General features: G+C 46.9%; 3 protein-coding genes across 4 annotated transcripts; all 3 read left to right on the forward strand.

Annotated features, from left to right (window-relative positions):
- Positions 1-7749: 7749 nt before the first annotated feature.
- On the forward strand, positions 7750-10306 carry LOC119310065 (BTB/POZ domain-containing protein POB1-like). Its single transcript, XM_037585917.1, has 5 exons — positions 7750-7975; positions 8640-8758; positions 8835-8898; positions 9289-9568; positions 9688-10306. Exons 1-5 carry the CDS (start codon positions 7750-7752, stop codon positions 10304-10306), a joined length of 1308 nt encoding a protein of 435 aa, XP_037441814.1.
- A 1665-nt stretch (positions 10307-11971) lies between these two features.
- On the forward strand, positions 11972-16027 carry LOC119311576 (BTB/POZ domain-containing protein At2g46260-like). Its single transcript, XM_037587227.1, has 5 exons — positions 11972-12243; positions 14504-14622; positions 14702-14765; positions 15161-15440; positions 15564-16027. The coding sequence occupies exons 1-5, from the start codon at positions 12093-12095 to the stop codon at positions 15784-15786; spliced, it is 837 nt and encodes a 278-aa protein (XP_037443124.1). The 5' UTR covers positions 11972-12092; the 3' UTR covers positions 15787-16027.
- Positions 16028-20954: 4927 nt separating this feature from the next.
- On the forward strand, positions 20955-24174 carry LOC119311578 (BTB/POZ domain-containing protein At2g46260-like). Of its 2 annotated transcripts, none has more exons than XM_037587231.1 (5): positions 20955-21423; positions 22520-22638; positions 22718-22781; positions 23166-23424; positions 23571-24174. In XM_037587231.1, exons 1-5 carry the CDS (start codon positions 21258-21260, stop codon positions 23818-23820), a joined length of 858 nt encoding a protein of 285 aa, XP_037443128.1. In that variant the 5' UTR covers positions 20955-21257; the 3' UTR covers positions 23821-24174. The 2 variants fall into 2 exon arrangements, with proteins under 2 accessions (XP_037443128.1, XP_037443127.1); XM_037587230.1 differs by having other exon boundaries at positions 20967-21423; positions 23166-23442.
- The last annotated feature ends 290 nt before the right edge of the window (positions 24175-24464 follow it).

The following is a 24464-nucleotide window of genomic DNA, read 5'->3' on the forward strand; positions in this document are numbered from 1 at the left end:
AGGAAGGGAGGATTATTTTTGCAGCATGCAGGGCCCTGTATTCATGCAATGATGCACTTGAGGCGGAGCTATCCGCCTGCTTGGAGGGTTTGTCTTCATCAATTCAACGAACAGACTTGCCGATCGAAGTGGAGATGGATTCCTCAGTGGCAGTTTCCATTATCACATGTGGAGACTTTGATCGATCTATATACTCGTCGCTAGTTAATGATATTAGAAGTTTACTTTCTTCTCATCAATCTTGTATTACTCTCGTCGTTCGATCGCAGAATAAAGCGAGCGACATCTTAGCTTTCTATGGACGTACAAACAGAAGGACTATGACCTGGTTAGGGTCAGGTCCGCCTGGGGTATTGGAGGTAGTTCAGGAAGAATGTAATGAGACTTTGATTGAGTAATACAAGTATTGAGATCGCAAAAAAAAAAGTACCAATATAGCCTACTAGCTAGTGCATGCGTGGCAGCGCTATCAAGTGAAGCGGTGGAGGTCACACAAAATCATGCATGCGATGCATGAGCTGAAATCATCCGCATGATTTAGATCGTTTGTCAAAATATATACGTGATGGTGCACTTTAGGCTACAAAACATAAATGAGGGTCCACATTCTTTTGGGTGGATTCATACAACCATTTTTATCAAATGACATTAACTATGTTTTACTAACCTTTTTAGAAATAGCTAGCAAAATGCATACTCTTAACAAATACCTCCCTCCGATCCTAAAAAGTCTGTGTATAACTTTCTGTGGTTTTTCCCTATTTACTCTGCGCCTCAGCCAAACCAAGCACTACTTTCCTAGTCTACGCTCCCCCTTCGTTTCCTAGCAATTACTCCTCTGCATGCATGCAGAGAGGAGATTGGGCGCGTGTGGGGTGGAATGAGTAGAACGAAGCAAGAGGGAGGAACGAGCAAATCCCTGCATGCTCATTAATCATACCTGCTCCCCCGTATCTCATGCAGATCACACCAACTTAAGGGCAAAATAGTCCAAAATATTCTGTTCAAAGGGCTCCTTGGTATTTGGGCTGGGAGTTATGCGCAAAGAAAAGAGGAACGGAGGGAGTATAAGGCTGGTCACAATGGGCAAGAACATAAGCTACTCCCTCCTTCCATCTATATAGGGCCTAATGTGTTTTTCAAGACCTCATTTGACTATTGATAAGATTAATAAGACATGAGATGTATAATATGAAAATTATATTATTGGAAGCTCCTTTCATGTACGAATTTGACGGTATGCTTTGTGTAACTTGCATGTCATATATTATTGCTCTAACACTTGGTCAAAATTGGCCTCGAAAAACACATTAGGCCCTATATAGATGGAAAGAGGGAGTAGTAACTTCACACTTTTCTAGACTATGTTACTACCTCCATAGTGGGTAGGAACATTCATATAGTGTCATGCAACGATGTATTTATTAGGTTATAGACTCATTGTTTCTTGGAGTGTGTGATGTTCCGGTAACTTAGCTAGTTACCACAAGCACCTCTCTCTTCATTAAATACGTGCCACATAAGTAAAGTTGTATTTGAGTGTGTGATGTTACTCCTAAGTTCCTCCCCACTGTGACCAGCCTAATGAAAGTGTTTACAGTCTCGAGGGTGTGTCCACATGGAACAGTTATGGAAGCCCATTAGGTAGTATCCTGTTCTCTCTAGACCATCGCCGGTATTTTCATCTTTTGTGCAATACATATGGTTACCATCGTTTGATGCCACTGAGTACACTTGGTCACCATGCATCATGATTCGCCTAGAGGCGGTAGCTTCAGAGTAGTATGTTAAAATAGGTCTAGCGTGTCATGTACACGTATTATGTACGTATGTAACTTGTGTATGCTGATCTTATATATATAGAAGGACGTGGAGAGGCATTGCCCCACGGAAAACCCTAAACCTATTCTCAAACTTGGTATTAGAGCCTACCTAGCCGCCGCCCCCTCTCCTCCCTCCGCCGCCGCCGCCAGCCTCTCATCGCGGCCGCCGCGATGTCCAAGTCGCCCGCCACCGATCAGTCCTCCTCATCGGGCACCGCGATGACCGCGTCCTCCGCCCTCGCCCTCACCGTGTCCGCCCCCGTCATCGCGCCACCATCGGCGTCGGCTCCCGCTCCTGTCCTTCCGCCCATCGCGGTCTCTCTCGACCGCAGTAACTTCATGATGTGGAGGGTTCTCGCCCTCCCCAACTTCGCCGGCGTACGCCTCCACGGGTTCCTCGATGGCTCGGCCAAGGCGCCGGAGCCGACCGTGATGACAGGCACCGGTGACACGGCTCGTACCATCACCAACCCCGAATACGAGCAGTGGTGGACTCTTGATCAAAAGGTCCTCGGGCATCTCCTCGGCTCCATGAGCGTGCAGATATCCGCGCAGCTGATCGGCTGCAGGACAGCGGCTGCTGCATGGGCTGTCGTGCACACCATGTTCGCCGCCGAGAACAGCGCCAGCGTGCGCAACCTTCGGCGCCAGATCCAGGCGCTACGCAAAGGAGATAGACCCGCCGGCGAGTACATGCAGAAGATTAAATCTCTCGCCGACTCGATGGCCGCAGCCGGTTCTCCTCTTCGCGATGACGAGATCATCGACTACATGCTGACCGGGCTCGGCTCGGCGTTCAACCCCATCGCTGCTTCGATGAACTTCGCCGGCGTGCCAGTCACGTTTCCGGCGTTCTACTCCAACGTCCTCCACTACGAGGCCTCCAGCAGCAGCAATCGGAAGTTGAGGACTGGCAGTCCTCCGCAAACGCCGCCTCCCGGCCGGCCTACCACGATCACGCCGGTCGTGTGCCCGATTCCGGATGCCCAAGTGGCGGCCGCTCCTCCGCCGCCTCTCTTCCGCCTGGATCGGCGAGCTACGGCTCCGCCCAGGGCGGTGCCCCTGGCCGTAACAACGGCAACACCGGCGGCAACGGCCGCAATGGAGGAGGCAATGGGGGTGGCCGCCGTCGCTGGCGCCCTAGGTGCCAGATATGTAAGAACCGGGGGCATGAGGCGACAGACTGTCGCGGCCGCTATGACCGCGACCACCGCGCCGCCAACTCTGCCTCCAACTCCGCATCCACGCATGAACCGCCGCACTGGATCCTGGACACCGGTGCGACGGATCACCTGACGAGTGATCTTGACCGTCTTCACTTCCATGAGCGCTACGGCGGGAAGTATCAAGTGCAAGTGGCGAATGGTGCAGGTTTGTCTATTTCGCATATTGGTCATTCCACTATACCCGGTTCATCTCTGCGTTTACGCAATGTTCTTCGTCTTCCACATATACATCAACATCTATTGTCCGTTTATCGACTTGTTCTTGATAATGATGTTTTTGTAGAATTTCACCGTTTCTTTTTCCTTGTTAAGGACATAGCCACGAAGAAAATTCTTCTTCGCGGTAGAACTCGTGGCGGCCTCTACCCCATCCCGTTTGGTCACGTGTCATCCTCCTCCACTCGCCAAGCGTCTCTCAGTGTCAAGACCACTTCGTCCCAGTGGCATCAGCGTCTCGGTTATCCCTCCAATAAAATTGTTCAAGACATTCTTAAGAGCAATGATTTAGTGTGTTCTTCTGAACGTCATTTTTCAGTGTGTGATGCTTGTCAGCGTGCTAAGAGTCGACAATTACCATATACTTTATCCACTCATGTTTCTACTATGCCTCTTGAGTTAATTCATTCTGATGTTTGGGGGCCTGCTCTTGCCTCTTCAGGAGGCTATAAGTATTATGTGAGCTTTGTCGATGATTATTCCCGTTTCACTTGGATATATCTTCTTAAGCACAAGTCTGACGTTGAGCAAGTATTTTATGCTTTTCAGGCTCATGTTGAGCGTCTTCTCCGCACTAAAATCATATCCGTTCAGTCAAACTGGGGTGGTGAGTACCACAAATTACATCGCTATTTCCAACGCACTGGGATCTCTCATCGTGTGTCCTGCCCACACACCTCTCAGCAAAACGGGATTGCTGAACGCAAACACCGTCATCTTGTGGAAACAGGTCTGGCCTTATTGGCTCATTTGTCTTTCCCTTTACGGTATTGGGATGAAGCTTTCCTTGCTGCATGTTACTTGATTAATCGCATGCCTACACCTGTTCTCCAACAAGATACACCCCTGTACCGCCTTCTTAAAGTCAAACCCAATTACACCTTTCTCCGCACCTTTGGGTGCGCCTGCTGGCCTAGCTTGCGCAAATATAACGCTCACAAACTTGCTTTCCGGTCCACTATGTGTGTGTTCTTAGGTTATAGCCAGCTGCATAAGGGGTACAAATGTCTCGACCGCTCCACGGGTCGTATCTACATCTCCCGTGATGTTGTGTTTGATGAGTCTGTGTTTCCATATGCCACACCTGGGTCACCGTCGATATCTCCTCCTTGGCTGATGTTCTCTCGTTTCCTTCCAATGAGCCGGTTACGGGTGACCATATGCGTAAATATGACTTATCCTACCTGTCTACTGATCCGCCTGTTCTGGGCCATATTGCTTCTGTGCAGGCATACCAGGACGCCGCTCCTCCCTCCTCGGCGATCGACGTGCATGGCGCATGCACGTCGCCCAGCTCGTCGGCTGCCTCGTCGCTCGACCCATCTTCCGCGACGCCCCCACCCTCTGCGGGCCGCTCGGCTGGTCAGCCCGCTGCGGACGCGCCGACCTCCCTGGCGATCGACGTGCATGGCACATGCACGTCCCCCAGCCCAGCGACCGCGCTGGCCTCCCCTGGCCCATCATCAGCGCCAGTGTCGGCCACTACATCGCCTGCTGCCACATCGTTCTCAATGCAGGAGGCTGTTGCTCCCTCCTCGCCGTCCGATCAGCTCGCGTCGCCTTCTGTTGAGGGTAGCCCTGTCCCCTCAACCGCGACGCCTCCAGCTGCTCCGGGCCACACCATGGTCACGCGCACTCGCGATCATACTCGTCGTGCGCTTGTTCCCACTGATGGAACTGTCCGCTACGACCCTCGCCGCCGTGCTTTTCACGCTATGCCTGTCTCTCATCGCGATGCCCTCCGTGAGCATGCTTGGCGCACCGCAATGATGGATGAGCTGGACGCTCTGCGTCGCAATAGGACTTGGGTTCTTGTGCCTCGTCCGCGTGGTGTTAATGTCGTTGGGAGCAAGTGGATCTTCAAGCCAAGCATCGTCCGGATGGCTCCATTGACAAGCATAAAGCTCGTCTGGTCGCGCGTGGTTTCACCCAACAGCTTGGCATTGACTATGGTGATACGTTCAGTCCGGTTGTCAAGCCAGCCACCGTTCGCCTGGTTCTTGCTCTAGCTGTGTCTCGCGGATGGATTCTCCGTCAGATTGATGTCAGCAATGCTTTTCTTCATGGTTACTTGTCTGAGGATGTCTACATGCAACAGCCACCAGGTTTTGAGGACGCTCGGTATCCCTCTCATGTGTGCAAGGTGCAGCGGGCTCTCTATGGACTCAAACAGTCCCCTCGCGCATGGTATGCTCGGCTCAGTTCTCGTCTTCTCCAGTTGGGGTTTGTTCCCTCTCGCGCCGATGCCTCTTTGTTTTTCTTCCGCCATCAGGATGTTCAGATATACATGCTTGTCTACGTGGATGATATTGTTATTGCTGGCTCTTCTCCACGTGCAGTTGATGGTCTTGTTCATTCACTTGCGGGCACCTTTCCTATTAAGGACCTTGCGCCGTTGGAGTACTTTCTTGGCTTGGAAGCGTCGTACAATTCAGGGGGTATGACCTTGACACAACGGAAGTATGCCATGGATATTTTACACCGTGTGAACATGGAGAATTGTAAGTCCACTTCCACACCGTTGTCTACCTCCGACCAGCTTGCACGGGTGTCTGGACAGCCTCTTGGTGCCGATGATTCTTTCCGGTATCGCAGTGTCGTTGGTGGATTGCGGTATTTGACTCTCACTCGCCCAGACATTTCATTTGCAGTGAACAAGGTATGCCAGTTTCTCTCACAGCCGACTGATGTTCATTGGGAAGCTGTTAAGCGCATCCTGCGCTATGTAAATGGAACATTGCAAACTGGACTGAAGTTTCGGAAGGCTGTCTCCAACAGCACTAGTATTTTCACTGACGCAGACTGGGCCGGGTGTCCTGATGATCGACGATCCACTGGAGGCTTTGCCATCTTTGTTGGCCCAAATCTCATCTCATGGAGCTCTAAGAAGCAACCGACGGTGTCGAGATCTAGTACGGAGGCTGAGTACAAGGCTTTGGCAAATGGAGCTGCTGAGGTCATTTGGGTAGAATCACTACTCAAGGAGCTTGGTGTTTCCCAGCAGCGTGTTCCTGTTCTATGGTGTGATAATTTAGGAGCCACATATCTGACTGCCAACCCAGTTTTTCATGCACGCACCAAGCACATTGAGATTGATTTCCACTTTGTGCGTGAGCGTGTTGCTTCTGGAGCTCTTGATGTCAGGTTCATTTCTTCTAATGATCAGCTGGCTGACGTGTTTACCAAACCAGCCACTCGACAGATGCTAGACCGTTTTAGTACCAATCTAAACCTTGTACAGAGTAGAAGTTCAGATTGAGGGGGTATGTTAAAATAGGTCTAGCGTGTCATGTACACGTATTATGTACGTATGTAACTTGTGTATGCTGATCTTATATACTCCTATATAGAAGGACGTGGAGAGGCATTGCCCCACAGAAAACCCTAAACCTATTCTCAAACTTAGTAGATGTGGTTTCTCTCGAGCCCCCGTCGGTCGGCGCCTAATGGCACGTGCACCGCCTTAGACCTTGTTGGGCCAAAGAACAAGGCATATTCACCGAAGCTCGTCACCTTTGCCCACATTTTTTGGTAACCCTCACTGGCGCGTCAGCATTGATGAGCTTGAAAACCTTGAAGAAAGGTTCGGGGTTGGGCAACCACCGGGTCCTCACCGCGAGCAGTGGCTTGCCATGTAGCTCGATGATGTAACTGGTGTACCAAGCAGAATAGCCAGGCCAGGTGGGACTGTCGTAGCTTTTGACGGCAATGTACCCGGTGAGAGGCCATACAAGTCATTGTTGCAGAAGGCAATGTCTGTAAGCTTAGCGTAGAAAGCTGTTACGGTCACCGCAACCAACTTTGCATAGTGCAACGTTGGACAAATCACCGGTTGTGATGGCCTCTAGAAGAGGCAGGGGCATCGGAGAAGATGATCTTAATAATCTGGTCATCGCGCGCCACAACCCAGCTGCCGTCGTGCGAGCCGACCAAGCACTTGTTCTCCGGCTTGCTCGGGACGCGCAGGACCCAAGCGTCGTCGGGCCCACACAGGTGCTTCATCCTGCTGCTGGACGAGTACGAACCGCAGGGGGTGCTTCGTCCGGCACGGCGAGAGGAGCAGCAGCGGGGCGCCGGGAGCAGCGCCGCGGCCGCGCGCCACGGCCTGCAGACGGCGGCGAGGCGCACGCGGTCGCGCGCGCGGGGACGCGAGCCTGAGGTGGATATTGCCGAGGAGGTCGTCCGGGAGGTCGCACCAGCGCGCTGATGAAGACTGGTGCCACGGTCGCCACCGCCGGCGGCGTTCGTCCCTGTCGTCCACATCTCGTAATTGTGTTGTTATATACGTGTCTGTGTCGGGATCAACCACGCGTGAATCGTGATGGCAGGTAAAGGTAGCAGAAGCCGGATCCGTATTCTAATCTAAGTCTTGTCAAGGTCGGTCCATTATATCTGGATTGGAGTTGCTCTGTACCCCCGCCTTCTTCCTCCACCGCGTTAGCTAGGTTCACATACGGCAACCGGCGCTTCCAGAGGTGGGCGGCATGGCGCAGGGTAAGTGGAGGCGAGTTGTATGGAAACATCGCGGCAAGGCCAGCGACGACGCATCAACCGGGGCAGAGGTGGAGGAGTCGGTAGTGGGCGAGAGCTTCGAGTTCGCCTTCGACAACGAGGCCTTCTCGGACAGGGTGCTGCGGATAGAGGTCGTCGGCAGCGACGGCGCTCCCAGGGCCGACAGCCGCAAGCGCCGTCGCCGCGAGGAGGACAAAAGTGAGTACAGTACCTCTGACAAATTGATCACATTGTTTCCTACTAGGGGTTCTATTTTTTGTTTATATTTCAAATGTAGTCCTGACATTTAAATTTGCTCCTCAGTTAGCTGGTATCAAATTTGTTCATAAGAAGCGATTAACAATGTTGTATATGTCTCCATACGTCCAAGAATGCAGCAGATATGTTAGTCACATATGTGGATGCAGCAGTGGTGTTCAAACTACATCTGATCTCATACCATACAAATTGAGAATTGCCACTGGTAGAAAGATTTGGAATAATATGCACGTGATAGTTATGTAGGATGGTGATCTAAACACTCTTATATTTTTTTACAGAGGGAGTACGTACTGTTTAAGGGCGCTTGTATCTGTGATTCAGCCTTAGAACAAATGGGCAAGGTGATCAATTATTCCACATCAACATTTATGATTATCATACCCACTGACGAGCATGCTTATTGCAAGCATCAAGTTTTCGTGATGTTCAACATTTTGCTGTATTTCCTAAAGTTTCATTGAATGAATCCGCACCTATAGAGAACATGGTACTCCATATATTTTTAACAGCAAAGCCTTGTCAAGTTCTTACGTCCTTCTACCGTTCTATGCCCCTAATTTTGCATGTTTCTCTATATTTATCTGACCATGGTATTTTGCAGGCAATGATGAAGAAGGTATTGACTATTCTAGTACTGTCACGGGCACACCTGTTTTACGAGTCAACACCATACATGTTAGTTCGGCGATTCTTGCTGCAAAAAGTCCTTTTTTCTTCAAGGTAATTCAGATGAACTTCAATGCATTTGTTATATAATCAGTGGACTTAGCTTTCTGATAAGCTTTTTGCTTCTTAGCTTTTCTCAAATGGCATGAAAGAGTCTGATCAGAGGCAAGCAACACTTACAATTGGAGATTCAGGTAACAGTGTTCAGTGTACTCTAAACAATTGTCATCTTATAACCGAATTATTCTAGTTTGTTTTGGTTATTATATTGTTGATTTCTATTTTTTAAATTTAAAAGATGAATACTTCTTGTATAATTTACAAGACGATTACTTATTGTAGACAGGTGGACTGGAGTTTCCTGCCACACTAATTTTTCATGAGGAATTTGTTACTCTGATCTCCCCCATATATACCCTAGGAAAGGGATATTTTGCATTTTTTGGGCATAATTATATAATCATGGTATTAAGAATAGCTATGCCCTTTTTTGTACTTCTTTATTTAACTGTTACGGGTTGAGATTTATTGAGTTGTTTCATTAGTCCTGATGCTTACATGTGTTCATTTCTTACATGGAACAGAGGAAAAGGCCTTCATGGAGATTTTAATCTTTATGTATAGTGGAAAGTTGACACCAACAACTGAGCCCACTCTTATACTTGATATGCTGATGGTTGCTGACAAATTTGAGGTCATTTCTTGCATGAAGCTTTGCAGTCAGCGGCTGCTAGACCTGCCTATGACCCCAGAATCGGCAGTGAGGTGCCTGAATATGCCAAGTTCCATTTCAATGGCAGCAGCCCTCAAAGAGGCAGCCAAGCAATTCCTTGCAGAAAGGTACAAGGAGCTCCTGTCAACAAAGTAAGTGATCTCCATTGGAATGATATACCCCTTCTTTTCCTTTTATTAAGTAATAAAGCATGTGTACATTTTTGTCACAAATCATTATCTAAAGGCAACACATGGTTTTTTTATGTCAGCTTCCAAGATGAACTAATGAGGGTCCCTCTTGCTGGGATTCAGGCCATCTTATCGAGGAATCGCCTTGGAGCTGCATCTGAAGAATCAGTTTATGACTTTGCGCTCAGGTGGGCACGTTCACGGTACCCAAATTCGGAAGTAAGGGACAAGATTTTGAGTACACGTTTACTTCCACTGGTGCCATGGGTGCTCGGGATGACCAATGACATTCAAATTGATCATCCATCTTGTATAATTAACCTCACAATAAAGCGTGAGAAGTGTTCCAGGCTGGTCCCATCAGGATTAATGCGTTCTCCGTCGTTCCAATGCGCGGGGCGTGACTTCTTCCTCTCGGCATGTTGTGTGACGACAGATCAGTCCCAATTTTTTAGCCTCGCCATAAAGATGTTAGAAGACAAGGGGGCAATAAGGGGGACAGTAGATTACGAGATTGGGGCAAAGACAAGACCATCACTGAAGTTTGTCACCAAGTATAGGTGCACCACCTCCACCGATAGTATGGGACAAGATGGTTGTTGCGTTCCTTGGTCGGAGTTAATGGCTGACGACAACCCTTACTTCATCGACGATAAACTCCATCTGCAAATTCACGTGAAGATAACACCACTGCCATAGTAATGTGTGCATTAGCTGCTAGCTTGATGTGCCTTGCTCAAGTCCCATGTGTGCATTAGGTGCTCTAGTTATTTGCTAGCATTTTCTCTGCTCTCTTTCGGTGACAGAAATTAATGTCACATGTAAATATCTAGAAGTTGATGTTGGAAACTTTCACAGTTACGTGTGCATGTGTGTTCTGTTATGCACTCAAGGTGCTGACCACTTAATGTTCGGTTTGTTGTAAGTTGGTTGATTAATATAATGCTAATATCATCTTTGATAGTTTGATTCGATGGACTATAATTCTTATGGTCTATGTCATGTTATCATCCTTATAATCTACTTTATGTTAATTTGTCTGCACTCTGATAATTTGAACTTTGTCAACATGTGCCTCCAGGACGAAATGTTGCTGCATATATAGGTCAATGTGCTTTGCAGGTGAAGAAAACTTCAGTGGCAATGAAATGTTGGAAAGTTTACTCAGTTAAGTGGATGTCTAGTTCCTTCACTTGAATGCCATTGTTTCCAGTACTAGTAGGCTGACAATTGCCATTTTAACCACAACAAAAGCTTAAATTGATGCGTTCGCCGCCGTTCCATTGTGCAGGGCGTCGTTTCTACCTCTCGGCACGCTGTATGGCGACGGAGCAGCTCCAGATTTTCGGCCTTTCAGTAAACATGCTGGAAGACAAGGGGGCAGTAAGGGGGACAGTAGATTATAAGATTGGAGGAAGCAACCTGTTGGATGCAGGGTTCCTTGGTCGGAGCTCATCGCTGATGACAACCCTTACTTCATTGATGACAAACTCCATCTGCAAGTTCACATGATGACAAAAAGGTGAGACCACTCTTTAATGTTTTTGGGGAAGGGGACACGAAAAAGGATTCAAACACGTGGTCGACTGGGGGTTCATCCTAGTCACGATTTTGTACCATCTGTCTTGGTCAGGAGCAAATCCGTTAACCAAAGGTCTTCCGTGGCAAGATCCAGCAGGGATGTGGGCCAGATGTTGTGGAAGGGTAGTTACATTAAGATCAGGCATCGAGGACCAACATAATAGGTCAAGCTACATTCCACACCTATCGTCGTCTCGCCGTCCCCACGACCGAGGACACACAACCAACACCCGCGGTCGTCCTTGGCGACGCCTCAATGCACCAAAAGTCCTTCGCCCGAGCAATGAAGCACACAAAATATCACTGCCACACTCGCCGACAACGGCGAGGGAAGAGTTGACAACGGAATGGAAACCCTGATTGCCCATGAGTGCCCACATCAGAACGATTTGAGGGCCAAAACCATTTTTCGCCGCCTCCTTCACTAGCTAGCCAAGAGTGTTGTGTATTGTCGACCGGTAAGAAGGCTGACATTTTAGCGAAAGACTAGCTAATTGTCCATGCATTATCACAAAAGCATACTTATTCTAGTGGTTCAGTGACAACCTTGTTCGACGTATACCTTACGCCCACCATATTCTAATGTAGTACTGGGAAGTAATCTGATTTGATTGAGTTAATGCAAAAGATTTAAATTGAATGCTCGTCTGACATATAGATAGAATGATTTAGTAGTTGATTTAAGTGAGTCACTGACTTGCAAAAGGATTCCAAAAGATTTGATTTTTTTTGATTGAGTTAATGTCTATGGGACTCTAGGTATACGGCGTGTGACCTCCCCTCCCCTCCCCTCGTCTCTCTTATCAGTCTCAGCCCAGAAACAGCAGTCCCTTTCCCCTTCTTCCTACGCCTCCAGCCCATCTAGCTCGCTCGGATTACGGCCGTCGTTCCAGAGGTGAGCGGCATGGCGGGGGCGGGGGCGGAGGAGGCGGTGGTGGGCGAGAGCTTCGAGTTCGCCTTTGACAAGGAGGCCTTCTCCGACAAGAAGCTGCGGGTCGAGGTCGTCGGCAGCGACGACGCCGCCAGCCGCAAGCGCCGCCGCGAGGACGACAAAAGTGAGCACAGCACCCCCGACAGACCGATCGCATTTCCCCCCTTCTTTGCGCGCAAATTAAACCTGTACGCAACTCGGATCTGGATTCGTCTGATTTTCAGCTCTGTTTGTTCGTTAGGGATTTGTGGGTAGGTAAAGGGGGAGCAAAACAGAGGAGATGTTTTTCTTAAATAAAAAAAAAGGTTTGGATTTCGAGCTGTACGCGTGTGCTCTACGATGTAATCCAGGCGACTAATTTGGATGCAGCACATCGGTGGGCACATATTTGGGTGTAGTAGTAGTGTTCAGCGGACTGTATCATATATACCATTACTAAAAAGATTTACTCCCTCCAGGCAGCACAATTCTTGAGGCTCAGATCGAAGGAATAAGCTGATCAATTATTTCACATCTTTCTCAAGAAAAACGTGATTTGCTTGATTGCTACATTGAATCTGCAGTTGTTATATCTCTGAATGTACTCTCTCGGTTTCTAAATATAAGTCTTTTTAGAGATTTCATTAGGGACTACATACGGATGTATATAGACGTATTTTAGAGTGTAGATTCACTCATTTTGCTCCGTATGTAGTCCATATTGGAATATCTAAAAGGGCTTATACTCCCTCCGTCCGGAAACACTTGTCCTCGAAATGGTTGTATCTAGGACAAATATTTCCGGATGGAGGGAGTATTTAGGAACGGAGGGAGTAGCATCCAAAGGTCCAACACAAGTAGAAGGACAGATTCATCAAAAGTGTTATTTCTGAATGTATACATGGATATGAAGAAATGTCTTTATTTGTTTTTTGCGAATAAGAAATATATTCAGTTAGGAGGTGTAGAGTAGGAGCTCCCTGTTCTCTGTTCTCTGTTCCACATTTCATCTCAATTTCTGTTGTTTTTGCATTGATACATTTACAGTCGATATTAGTCTGCTCATAATCAGTTAATCACTTACTTTTAGTTAGTACGAACACTTGTAGACTGTCATACACACCGGTAATGTTGGTACAGTACTAGGCTACTAGCGCAATCCATTGATCAAATATTTAGTACTTAGTTGACTGTTCTTTTTTTATAAACGAGCAACATACTATTTATGACCCAGTCCTAGCGAGATACCGTGCTACTGCTTCTAGTTGGTTGGGTGGTATGGAATACTAATTAATATAATCAGATAAAAGAAGATAATAATGCAAGACTTGATCTGGTTTTTGTCACTTGAGTGCAACAAACAACAACAACAACAACAAAGCCTTTAGTCCCAAACAAGTTGGGGTAGGCTAGAGGTGAAACCCATAATTTCTCGCAACCAACTCATGGCTCTGGCACATGGATAGCAAGCTTCCACGCACGCCTGTCCATAGCTAGCTCTTTGTCGATACTCCAATCCTTCAGGTCTCTCTTAACGGACTCCTCCCATGTCAAAATCGGTCGACCCCGCCCTCTCTTGACATTCTCCGCACGCTTTAGCCGTCCGCTATGCACTGGAGCTTCTGGAGGCCTGCGCTGAATATGCCCAAACCATCTCAAACGATGTTGGACAAGCTTCTCCTCAATTGGTGCTACCCCAACTCTATCTCGTATATCATCATTCCGGACTCGATCCTTTCTCGTGTGGCCACACATCCATCTCAACATACGCATCTCCGCCACACCTAACTGTTGAACATGTCGCCTTTTAGTCGGCCAACACTCCGCGCCATACAACATTGCGGGTCGAACCGCCGTCCTGTAGAACTTGCCTTTTAGCTTTTGTGGCACTCTCTTGTCACAGAGAATGCCAGAAGCTTGGCGCCACTTCATCCATCCGGCTTTGATTCGATGGTTCACATCTTCATCAATACCCCCATCCTCCTGCAACATTGACCCCAAATACGGCAAGGTGTCCTTCCGAGGTACCACCTGGCCATCAAGGCTAACCTCCTCCTCCTCACAGCTAGTAGTACTGAAACCGCACACCTATTGAGCTTGTCACTTGAGTGCAAGCTGAACAAAATTTTAATTGGATCCCCGTGGTAACATTTGTGAATACTTCACTCGCCAATATACGAGTGTGCTTATGATGCTTTATGCAGCTCAATAGGTGCCCAGTTTTTTATATGTTCAACATTTTGTCGCTTTTTCTAAAGGTTGATTAAATGAATGTGTGACATGGAGGACATGTTGTTCCAAATATTTGAACAGCAAAAATCTTGTCTAGTAATTTCGTTACAAAGCTTCCACTCCCCTAATTTTGTGCACTTTCTCTTTATTTATCTGACATTGGTATTTTGCAGGCGATGAAGGAGAATGTGTCGATTCTTCTTCTATAGTGATGGCTGCACCAATTTTACGAGTCACTACCATGCATATCAATTCGGCGATTCTTGCTGCAAAAAGTCCTTTCTTTTTCAAGGTAATTTTGATGACATTCTGAAATGCATTTTTTCTATAGCCACTTTACTTAGCTTTCTGATAAGCTCAATGCTTCTTAGCTTTTCTCAAACGGCATGAAAGAGTCTGACAAGGGACAGGCAACACTTCGAATCGCTGATTCAGGTAAGAGCGTACAATGTACTCTTAGATTCTTCATCTTATAACTGATGATTCTAGTTTGCTATTGTGATTATATTGTCGATTCTGTATTTTAATTTGTGTGTGTTGTGGTGATTTGTGTGTGTTGGGGGGAGCGTACACTTATTTTTAGGTTTATTACGAATTGGTCATTCTCATTGACCTACAGACCACATGTACAAAATGGATTCTTGATTCTTTGTGTATTATAGTTCTTCGAGTTGATTACTGAAAGTCTATGGTCCGACTTAAATGATCATGCAGGCATAAAAATAGCTAGCCCCTTTCCTTTGTGTTCCTTTATTTAATGTTACTTTTTGAGATTTATTAAACTGTTCCATTTATCCTAATTCCTTCTTGCTCTCATTTCTTACTGACAGAGGAAAATGCCTTCATGGAGCTTTTGTACTTTATGTATAGTGGAAAGTTGACTCCAACAACTGAGCCCACTCATCTGGTTGATATCTTGATGGCCGCTGACAAATTTGAGGTCGTTTCTTGCATTAAGCTTTGCGGTCAGTTGCTCACAAGCTTGCCTATGACCCCAGAATCTGCAGTGCTGTGCCTAGATCTACCATATTCCATTTCAATGGCACCTGCCCTGGCAGAGGCAGCCAAGAAATTCTTTGCTGAAAGATACAAGGATTTCTTGTCAACAAAGTGAGTAACCCCATTGGATTGAGATACCCCTTTCTTTTCCTTTGTTAGTAAGCATGTCGGCATTCTTGTAACAAAATAATTATGTCAACTAAGTGATCCCCATTTGGTTTTGTTGCATTTCAGGTTACAAGACGAACTGATGAGGATCCCTCTTGCAGGGATCGTAGCCATCTTATCAAGGAATGACCTCGGGGTTTTACCTGAAGAAGCCGTCTATGACTTTGTGCTCAGGTGGGCTGATTCGCAGTACCCAAATCCAGAAGAAAGACGCAAGATCTTGAGTTCACAGTTACTTCCACTAGTACCACTAGTGCGAAGTAGTGTCAGAACCATTGTACTTGATTAGCCGTCTTGTATAATCAACTTCAGTCTAGAGTTGATTATCTTGTAGTGATAGACCCTGTAGGGCTGTAGGCTGGTGAGATACATAGTACTGGTTAAGGGTAGTTGTGTGTGATTCGTGTATCCTGCTGTCGCCGGTTAAGGACTGTTATGTTTGCTTGTTTGTCCTGCTATGCAGCAAAGTCGCTGGACTGTTGACGTCTTTGTCGGAAGTTGGCTGACGTATTACTGATTACCTCTGTAAATTGATGGAGTGTAATCCTTAGAATCTACTCCCTCTGTAAACAAATATAAGAGCGTTTAGATAACTAAAGTAGTGATCTAAATGCTCTTATATTAATTTACGGAGGGAGTATATATTATGTGATTCGTGATAATCTCTGGACATTTTAGTACATACTTCCTGGCAGCTGATAAATTTTTCTTGCCAATCTGTGCTCCCTGGAAACAGCAACTTCAGCAATGTGTGACCCCGGGACTGAATGCTGCTGCATAGTTCAATGTTGACAAAGTCTGTTGCTCTGCAACATATTTTGCCTTCTATGCCAAGTGAATACTGAATAGTACTCCCTCCCCCTGTTTCATATTAGTCATCGTTGTTTTAGTACAAAGTTGTTCCATATTAGTTGTCGTTGATTTAGATTTAATACAAAGTTGTACTAAATCAGCGAGAGCCGACAACTAATATGGAACGGAGGGAGTAATATGAATATGATAACACATATTCTATCCGTTGGCTCTACCCGGTTAATGATGCCACACGTTCACAAGTCTGTTGCGTTGCAGATCAACCATTTCAGTGTGACTGAAAATGTCCATTTTACCTGAGATGTTGATTTCCTTTACCACAACTGCAGCTGTAACTGAAATTCACCTTTCAGTGCAACGCTTTGTTTCTGCGTAGTTTTTCATTTGCTCTTCATCTACTAGTATTTCTCTACATGGCTGAAAATGCCTACTAACATAGTTGTTTCAAAATAAATTTGGCACTAACATACATATTCTCATGTCACCCAGGCACCCTACCCCCAGAATGCAAATTACTGTGTCATGTTGATCTTGGTACACTTGGTGCTTTCTGTACACAAACCACACAAGTATCACAGAGTAACTATGGAAGAACCAGCTTGAGCTTCCAGCTCGAGAGTTTCTCTTTGAAAGATGCTAGCATGCATGAAGGCCGCAGCTGGAATCTCTGCTGCGTGATTCACCAAGAAATGGAACCATCTCTTGAAAAACAAAGAAGCTAGGGGAGAAATCTGCCTACTTACAAATAGTGCGGAGATGAATCATTGATCCAAATGGTACCAAAGATCAGGGTTGTACTCGATAATGATCAGGGCATATATAGCTGGTACCAGTACATGGAAATGCTGGATTTTTCCCCTTTTGCGGAAAGAATAAGATCTATTATAAAATTTCACCGAAATACAAAGTATCTCCAACCACCTCCCTCCCGGTCCAAGAAAAACGGATCTCGCTCCTGTGCCGCTCCCGAGCGGCACTGGGGTGCCCCAACCCTAGCAGGCCTCGGCTCCCCACCACCTCTCTCCTCCCCCGACGCCGCCGGCGCGTGCCGCCAGGCAAGGCCTACGCGGTGCCGGCGGCGGTGGGATTTCTCTCTGGCGGCGGGCGGCTCCTCGGCGCTCTGGATCTGCGTGTGGCGGCGGCTGCATGGGGAAAGCTCCTCGGTTCATGGCTGCACGGGGCAACGATGCAGCTCCACTTGCTGCATGGGCGTCCTGCTGCGGCGACTTGATGGTCGGGCGGCACTGCTCTCCCGCGACGGCAAGACTGCCCTCTGCTGGATGGGCGCCTTCGTGCGATGCCGGCTTGTCTCTTCTTGCGGCTTGGCTCCGGCTTGCTGCAGGGCGTGGAGGCATCGAGGTCGCGGGCTCCGGCGACTCTGGATCGTGGTCTGTTCATGACCGACCCGGCGTGGTTGCTCAATTCAGATCTAGACGGCTTGGTGGTGGTGATCCAGATTCGATCGGTCGAGTGGGGTGACTGCAGACTGTGTTGCAGTGACCTCTTGCGGCTCCACGACGACGGTGGTCACCGACGGATCTTCGGGAGGGTTCTTCTCTCTATCCAATGGTTGACTTCGGTGGTGAGATGCAAACTATAGACGTCGGCTTGACGTAGAGGAATGGTTGTGCAGTGGCGGCGGTCGCATCATATGTAGCTGCTGGGATTACGGAAAAGTGGTGGCGACAACACTTGAGTGACTTCGAAGGTGGTGCTGTGAGCACCCGGTCGCGAGATCCGGGGTGAAAGCCTAGGTTGACCTGAGCTGGTTATACCTGGCAATGACGATGTTTTTTATGTCGTTACCTTGTTGAAGGCATTGCTCGGATATGTTTGCACTGATTCTTCAGGGTGAAAACCTAGATTCAGGTCTTGGTGGTTGGATCCGGTGACGGCAACACTTGAGTGTCGCTCCCTTCTCGAAGGCGTTACTGTTGAAGAACCTCGTCGTCTGTGTGATGTCATGAGATGGTTGGTGCGGATATGGTCGTTGATATAGTTTGCCGATCGTGGATCTGGTCGCTTCGGGTTTTTCTTTTACTCGCCTACACATAGCTTTGGTCTTATATGACTTTACTATCTGGCGTGTTTTTTTATGCGTGTGTTGGTGTTGGTTGTGTGCATCCTAGCTATATAGAGTCCGGGTGTGTGTTTTTTGGGTTTGTATCCTCTTGATGCTCCTCTTTGAGCCAATAAAATCCACCCTTTATCAAAAAAACAAAGTATCTCCAATAGGATAAAAATTACTTCGAGATTCCGAGACCCTCATCGCTCCCAGTCGGCCGCCGAAATGGGCATGTGAAAGTGGGTGCCCGGCAGGAAGGCTAAGCACGACCACGAGGCGAGGTCGTCCTTGTGTCCATACGTGAAGGTGGAGATATGTCGACGCTACTGGTGTACTCCACCTTGCAGCCCGCATTCTCCATCTCCCCGACAGCAGCCCCTCCACTCTTATGTCCATACGTGAAGGTGGAGATATGTCGACGCTACTGGGAGATCGGCACCCCGATGCTGTGGTCTGATGCCCACCTCCCCCATGGGTGGCATCTGAGCCCAGACCGGGTGTCAATCCCCACCGTCCCGACGACCGACCACACCCGCCTCGTAGGGATCAACCGTCGGCGCGTTCATATCCTGTACCACCTCCTTGCCGACCGCATGTACGACGTGGACTCGATGCTCTGGGACACTTGGTTCCAGGACGAACACGACATGCAACAGCAAAGAATTGCAGCCCACCCTGTGAACCGCTTGCGCATGCACTGAGCCCACCTAGAGAACGCAGCCTAAGCCGACTGAGGAAGTCCTGGATTCGGGGGTCCCCAGGTGTCCGATTTATCCAATGTGGGCCGGACCGGTGGGCCGTGAAGATGGAGTGGAGAATCATCCCCCTTGTCCGGGTAGGACTCTTGTATGCGTGAGTAGCAAGATTGGTGTCCGAATATGTTCTTTCTTTCCCTTGTAAACCGACCTGGTGTAACCCTAGGCTTCTCCGGTGTCTATATAAACTGGAGGATTTAGTCCGTAGAGGCAATTATAATATTCATAGGCTAGACAAGCTAGGGTTTAGCCGTTACGATCTCGAGGTAGATCAACTCTTGTAACCCCTATACTCATCAAATACAATCAAGCAGGACGTAGGGTTTTACCTCTTTTAAGAGGGCCCGAACCTGGGTAAACATTGCATCCCTTTATCCATTGTTACCATTGATCCTTAGACGCATAGCTTGGGCCCCCTACCCGAGATCTGCCAGTTTTGACACCGACACCGACGCCCTTCCCCTCTCCGTCCCCGCCATGACCACCACCACCACCTCCAGCCATGACTACCGAAGAGGGGGAGCGGCTGGTGCAGACCATGATGGAGGACTCAGAGAGGGAGTTCAAGCACGTGTAGGAGGAGGAATGAGAGGGCCTGGAGGAAATGGTGACGCTGTTGGCCGCCGATGATGTCTAGCTACGTCCCTGAGCTCGACGTGAAGGAGGTGATGTAGGACTGGTCGTCCACCCCGGTGTGGAACGCGGCCTTGTACGGGCAGTCGTGGTCGTGGATGACCAAGGTGCTATGTAGCCCACCCTCACCACCACCAATAGCGCCTGCCGGCCTCATGGGCGCCGTGGTCACCACCCCTGCCACCATCACAACCTGCCCCGCACTGGCAGCCACATGAGGCGCCCTCCCCAGCTCCGCAGGGTGTCAGGGTAGGGGTAGGGGCACCAGCCCACCTCTTGTGGCCGCCGCCCTACATCGACCTTATCATATATGGCGAGGATGAGGACGACGTTGTCTTAAGACGACCTTGGCATCGACCGGCGTCATCGTAGGCGGCCACGATGGCCACGGGCAGATCTACTTTTTTTTCTTATTTTTCTTATTTAAGTTAAGTTATGTGGCTGCCGGGCAAATCTACTTTTTTTTTAAATTAAGTTATGTGGCCGTCGGGCAGATCTACTTTTTTCTTTTTAAAATTTTAAATTAAGTTAATGTGCAGCCAGGGCTTTTGTGGACCTTTTAAGTTTATTACAAACTACAATATAAAGACGGTTCTTAATTATTTTGCAATATGTTTGAATTTTTTAAGTTTAAGCTGGACAAATGTTTTAGGATGTGGCGGTTTGTTGCACTTTGTTTCGGCAGAGATTCCTGCCTTCTATGAATAAATAAGAACTCTTTGAGACTGATTGTAATGGAAGTATCATAGTAAGTATCATGCATGCCAACTAGGCAACTTTGATGAGGTGGCATAGAATTAAATGAAATAAGAGAGGGTTGAGTATCATATCATGATACGTATCATAATAAGTGCTACACTAGTATGTGTCATGCATGACAATAAATAAAGTCATCTATGATACTACCATATGATAATAGTATGCATTAGGGAGGTAGTGTCATACACTAGTATAATATGCATGATACTAACTTATGATACTACCCATTACAATCAGTCCGAACTTAAAAAAAACGGACACGACCGTTCGTTTTGTCGACCCAAATGGCGGCAAATCGGAAAATACGACCTTGCGGCCGCTCCTTGCAGTTGGCCTATGGCATGCATGCGGTCGCCACGCGGCCGCTTGAATAGAACACACACGCACGGGTGGTGACCGGCGCTTGATTTTGACAAGTAAAATTGGAGGTAGAGAACCGGAAAGCTTTCTTTCCCGCCCCGGTATTCGAGCTTTCGGGGGGAGAGTGCAGGCGCGACGGTCAGTCTCGCCACTGGCGCACGGCCAAGTTAAATCACAATCAATGGCGAGGCGTCCGACTTCCCCACCCACCCTCACCTCTCTCTCTCTCTCTTATTAGTGGAGCACCTCTCACTCTCAGTCCCAAGGCTCACCACAACACTCCTGCCTCTTTCTCCATTTCCCCTTGCTCCACCGCCAGCTAGGGTTACGGTCGCCGATAACAATACGCCGGTGGGAAGGTGGCGACCCGCGCGAATGGCGTCGACGGGGGCGGAGGTGGACGCGGGCTTTGAGTTCGCCTTCGACAACGAGATCTTCTCCGACAAGGTGCTGCGTATAGAGGTCGCCGCCGGCAGCGGCGACGCGCCCGGGTCGGACGCCGGCGCCGCCAGCCGCAAGCGCCGCCGCGAGGGGGACGAAGGTGCGCCCGTATCCAGTCCGTATTAGCCATTAGTATATTATTACTCTAATAGCTAATCTAAGCACTTGCGTAGGTGACTGCATGAAAGTATCGGTCGGATTTGTAAGCGCCTCGAAAAACATAATCGATCTTTCCAAATCTGGCTACGCGAGTTCTCGCATGGCTTCTTGGATGTAAATTTCTCGCGATTGGGATCTGGATTTGTGGGAAATTTTCTGGCTTATTTGGGGGTTACTTTTGTCTGTCTGTTTGTTTTCTACTAAGAAAAGGCTATGAAATATTATATAAAAGCTTTTTTGTTTTAGATTTCAAGGTGTTGTTGTTTACTCTAAAATGCGTTCCAAGTTCTCTGACATCATTCTTGTCAAATTTCAACGCAGCAGATCTGTAGCCACATATTTCGATGTAGCACTGCTGTTCAAACTCATTATATATTTAAGTTGAGAATAGCCCGAAAGCTAAAACGATTTGAAATTTATTTTGTATGTGATGGGTCTGTATATGCCGATGAGATACGTGTAGGTTATGTGGGCTTATGCGTGATCCGTGTAGCCCGTAGGTAGGTGTGATCCAAGCAGCACAATGCTCCAGCCATCTTTCACAAGAAAAAAATAAATTTCTTTGATCTCTGCACTGAATCTACAGTTGTCATATCTCCAAACTTAGCACCAAAGGTCCAAAACAAACAGAAGAACAGATTTGTCAATAGTTTTATTTCTTGAATGCACGCTTGCACGTGAAGAAATTGTTTTGTGATTATATTAGCCAGTGTCCCCTTCATGATATGAACAAAAATTGTTCTTTTACCTTTGATTATTGAGTGCAGTCTTACAAAGTTCTAATAGAATCCTTGGGAAAACATTTATGATTACATTAGCATGCTTATTATGTTTGATGCAATTCAATGTATACCCAGTTTTTGTGATATTTAACATTTTCTGCAGTTCTCGAGGTTGATCAAATGAATCTCGCACATAGAGAATATGATGTTCCATATAGTTTAAGAATAAAAAGCTTGTCAAGTAATTCTGTTACGTGCCTCTTCTTCCCTAGTTCTGCATTTTCCTCTGTATTATCCGACCTTAGATTTTTGCAGGTGATGATGAAGAAGGTATTGACTCTTCTTGTACTGTGATGGGTACACCGATATTACAAGTCAAGACCATACATGTCAGTTCGGTGATCCTTGCTGCAAAAAGTTCTTTCTTTTTGAAGGTAATTCTGACAATCTTTAGAAATGCATTTGTTGTATAACCAGTTGACTCGTCCTTCTGATAAGCTTCCTTCTTTTTAGCTTTTCTCAAATGGCATGAAAGAATCTGGTCAAACCCAGGCAACAGTTAGAATTGCTGATTCAGGTAAGTCGACTGTGCAATGTACTCCTCTTCATCTTCTTATAACCGATGTCTCTAGTTTGCTATTGTGATTGTATTATTGAGTTATGTTTTTTTTTAATTTGTAAAAATGTGATTATTATAGAGATGCCTGTTTTAGAGTTTCCTGCCACACTTTTATACCTTGATAATGAATTGGCTATTCTCACTGCCAAATGAATATTCTCTTGTGTGTTACTGGTTTACCAATTGATTACTGATAGTCAATAGTCATGCTTAAATAATCATCTAGGCATAAAAAATAGCTATCCATTTTTTTAGTGCTTGTTTAAGTGTTTCCGTTTGAGGTTTATTGACTTTTTTCATTAATCCTGATGCCTCCTTGTTTTCATTTCTTATTTGGAACAGAGGAAAATGCCTTCATGGAGCTTTTAGGCTTTATGTATAGTGGAAAGTTGACACCAACTGAGCCCACTCTTTTGCTTGATATCTTGATGGCTGCTGACAAATTTGAGGTTGTTTCTTGCATGAAGCTCTGCGGTCAGCGGCTCATAGACCTTCCTATGAACCTAGAATCGGCAGTGAGGTGCCTAGATCTCCCATGTTGCATTTCAATGGCAGCTGCCCTCCAAGAGGCAGCCCAGAAATTCTTTGCTGAAAGTGAAAGGTACAAGAAATTCCCGGAGTAAGTAACCCCCCTTGGAGTGAGATACCCTATTTTTTCCTTTATTATCTCAAGTGAAAGAACATTGTTGTCTCAAAAAATCATGATCTCAAGGCATCGCATGGTTTTGTCTCACGTCACTATATCAGGTTCCAAGATGAACTAATGAGGATCCCTTTCCTTGGGATTATGGCCATCTTGACAAGGAATGACCTTGAGGTTGCATCTGAAGTAGCCGCCTATGACTTTGTGATCAGGTGGGCCTGTTCATGGTACCCAAATTCAGAGGAAAGTCGCAGGATCTTGAGTTCTTTTTTAATTCCAACAGTGAGTATACACAAGGCCAATACCTTATTGTCAGATTTCATACAAAGCATGAAGAGTATTCTGAAGCAGTAGTGGTTGCGTGCATTAGCCGCTAACTTGATGTGCCTTGCCCCAAGTCCCTTCCTGTCTTTTGCGAGCGAGGAGAATCCCGTGTCGTTTTGAACCATTTAAAACCTGAACTGTGATGCTCTAGTTATTTGCTAGCATTGTTCTCCCTTTTGGCGACTGTAATGTAGCATGTGAACGTCTAGAATTTGATGCTGGGGGTTCACCATCTCAACACATGTGTGTGTTCTGTTAAGGTGCTGGCCTGTTAATGTACACTTCGTCACAAATTGGCTGATACATATATTGCTGATGACCTCTCTAATTTGGAATGTAATCCTTAAAATCTATATTATGTGATGATCTCTGGATATTTTAGTACATACTTGTTGGCAGTCAGATAAAACTATTTTAACAATGTGTGCTCCCTGGAAACAGGAACCTAAGCAATGTGGGTTACCCCAGGACTGAATGCTTTTGTATATCACTGTTGGTAAGTCTATTGCTTTGCAGATTAGGGATTTCAATGTAAATGAATTTTTTGAAAGTTTATCCGCTAGTTAGTTCAGTTGGACCAGTGTATTCAGGTTACCTGAATGTGATTGTTGTGAGTAGGCTGACACTTGTCATCAAACTTCAACTGAAAGTCACCTTCAAGTGCCATGTGTTTT

Source organism: Triticum dicoccoides, chromosome 5B, assembly GCF_002162155.2.
Source record: "Triticum dicoccoides isolate Atlit2015 ecotype Zavitan chromosome 5B, WEW_v2.0, whole genome shotgun sequence".
NCBI classification, from domain to species: domain Eukaryota; kingdom Viridiplantae; phylum Streptophyta; class Magnoliopsida; order Poales; family Poaceae; genus Triticum; species Triticum dicoccoides.

Coding starts and splice junctions, on each gene's coding strand:
- LOC119310065 (XM_037585917.1), top strand. CDS start 7,750: ATGGCGCAGGGTAAGTGGAGGCGAGTTGTATGGAAACATCGCGGCAAG. Junction 7,976..8,639: donor TCGCCGCGAGGAGGACAAAA/GTGAGTACAGTA, acceptor GGTATTTTGCAG/GCAATGATGAAGAAGGTATT. Junction 8,899..9,288: donor ACTTACAATTGGAGATTCAG/GTAACAGTGTTC, acceptor TACATGGAACAG/AGGAAAAGGCCTTCATGGAG.
- LOC119311576 (XM_037587227.1), top strand. CDS start 12,093: ATGGCGGGGGCGGGGGCGGAGGAGGCGGTGGTGGGCGAGAGCTTCGAG. Junction 14,766..15,160: donor ACTTCGAATCGCTGATTCAG/GTAAGAGCGTAC, acceptor TCTTACTGACAG/AGGAAAATGCCTTCATGGAG. Junction 15,441..15,563: donor AAGGATTTCTTGTCAACAAA/GTGAGTAACCCC, acceptor GTTGCATTTCAG/GTTACAAGACGAACTGATGA.
- LOC119311578 (XM_037587230.1), top strand. CDS start 21,258: ATGGCGTCGACGGGGGCGGAGGTGGACGCGGGCTTTGAGTTCGCCTTC. Junction 22,639..22,717: donor AAAGTTCTTTCTTTTTGAAG/GTAATTCTGACA, acceptor CCTTCTTTTTAG/CTTTTCTCAAATGGCATGAA. Junction 23,443..23,570: donor AGGTACAAGAAATTCCCGGA/GTAAGTAACCCC, acceptor TCACTATATCAG/GTTCCAAGATGAACTAATGA.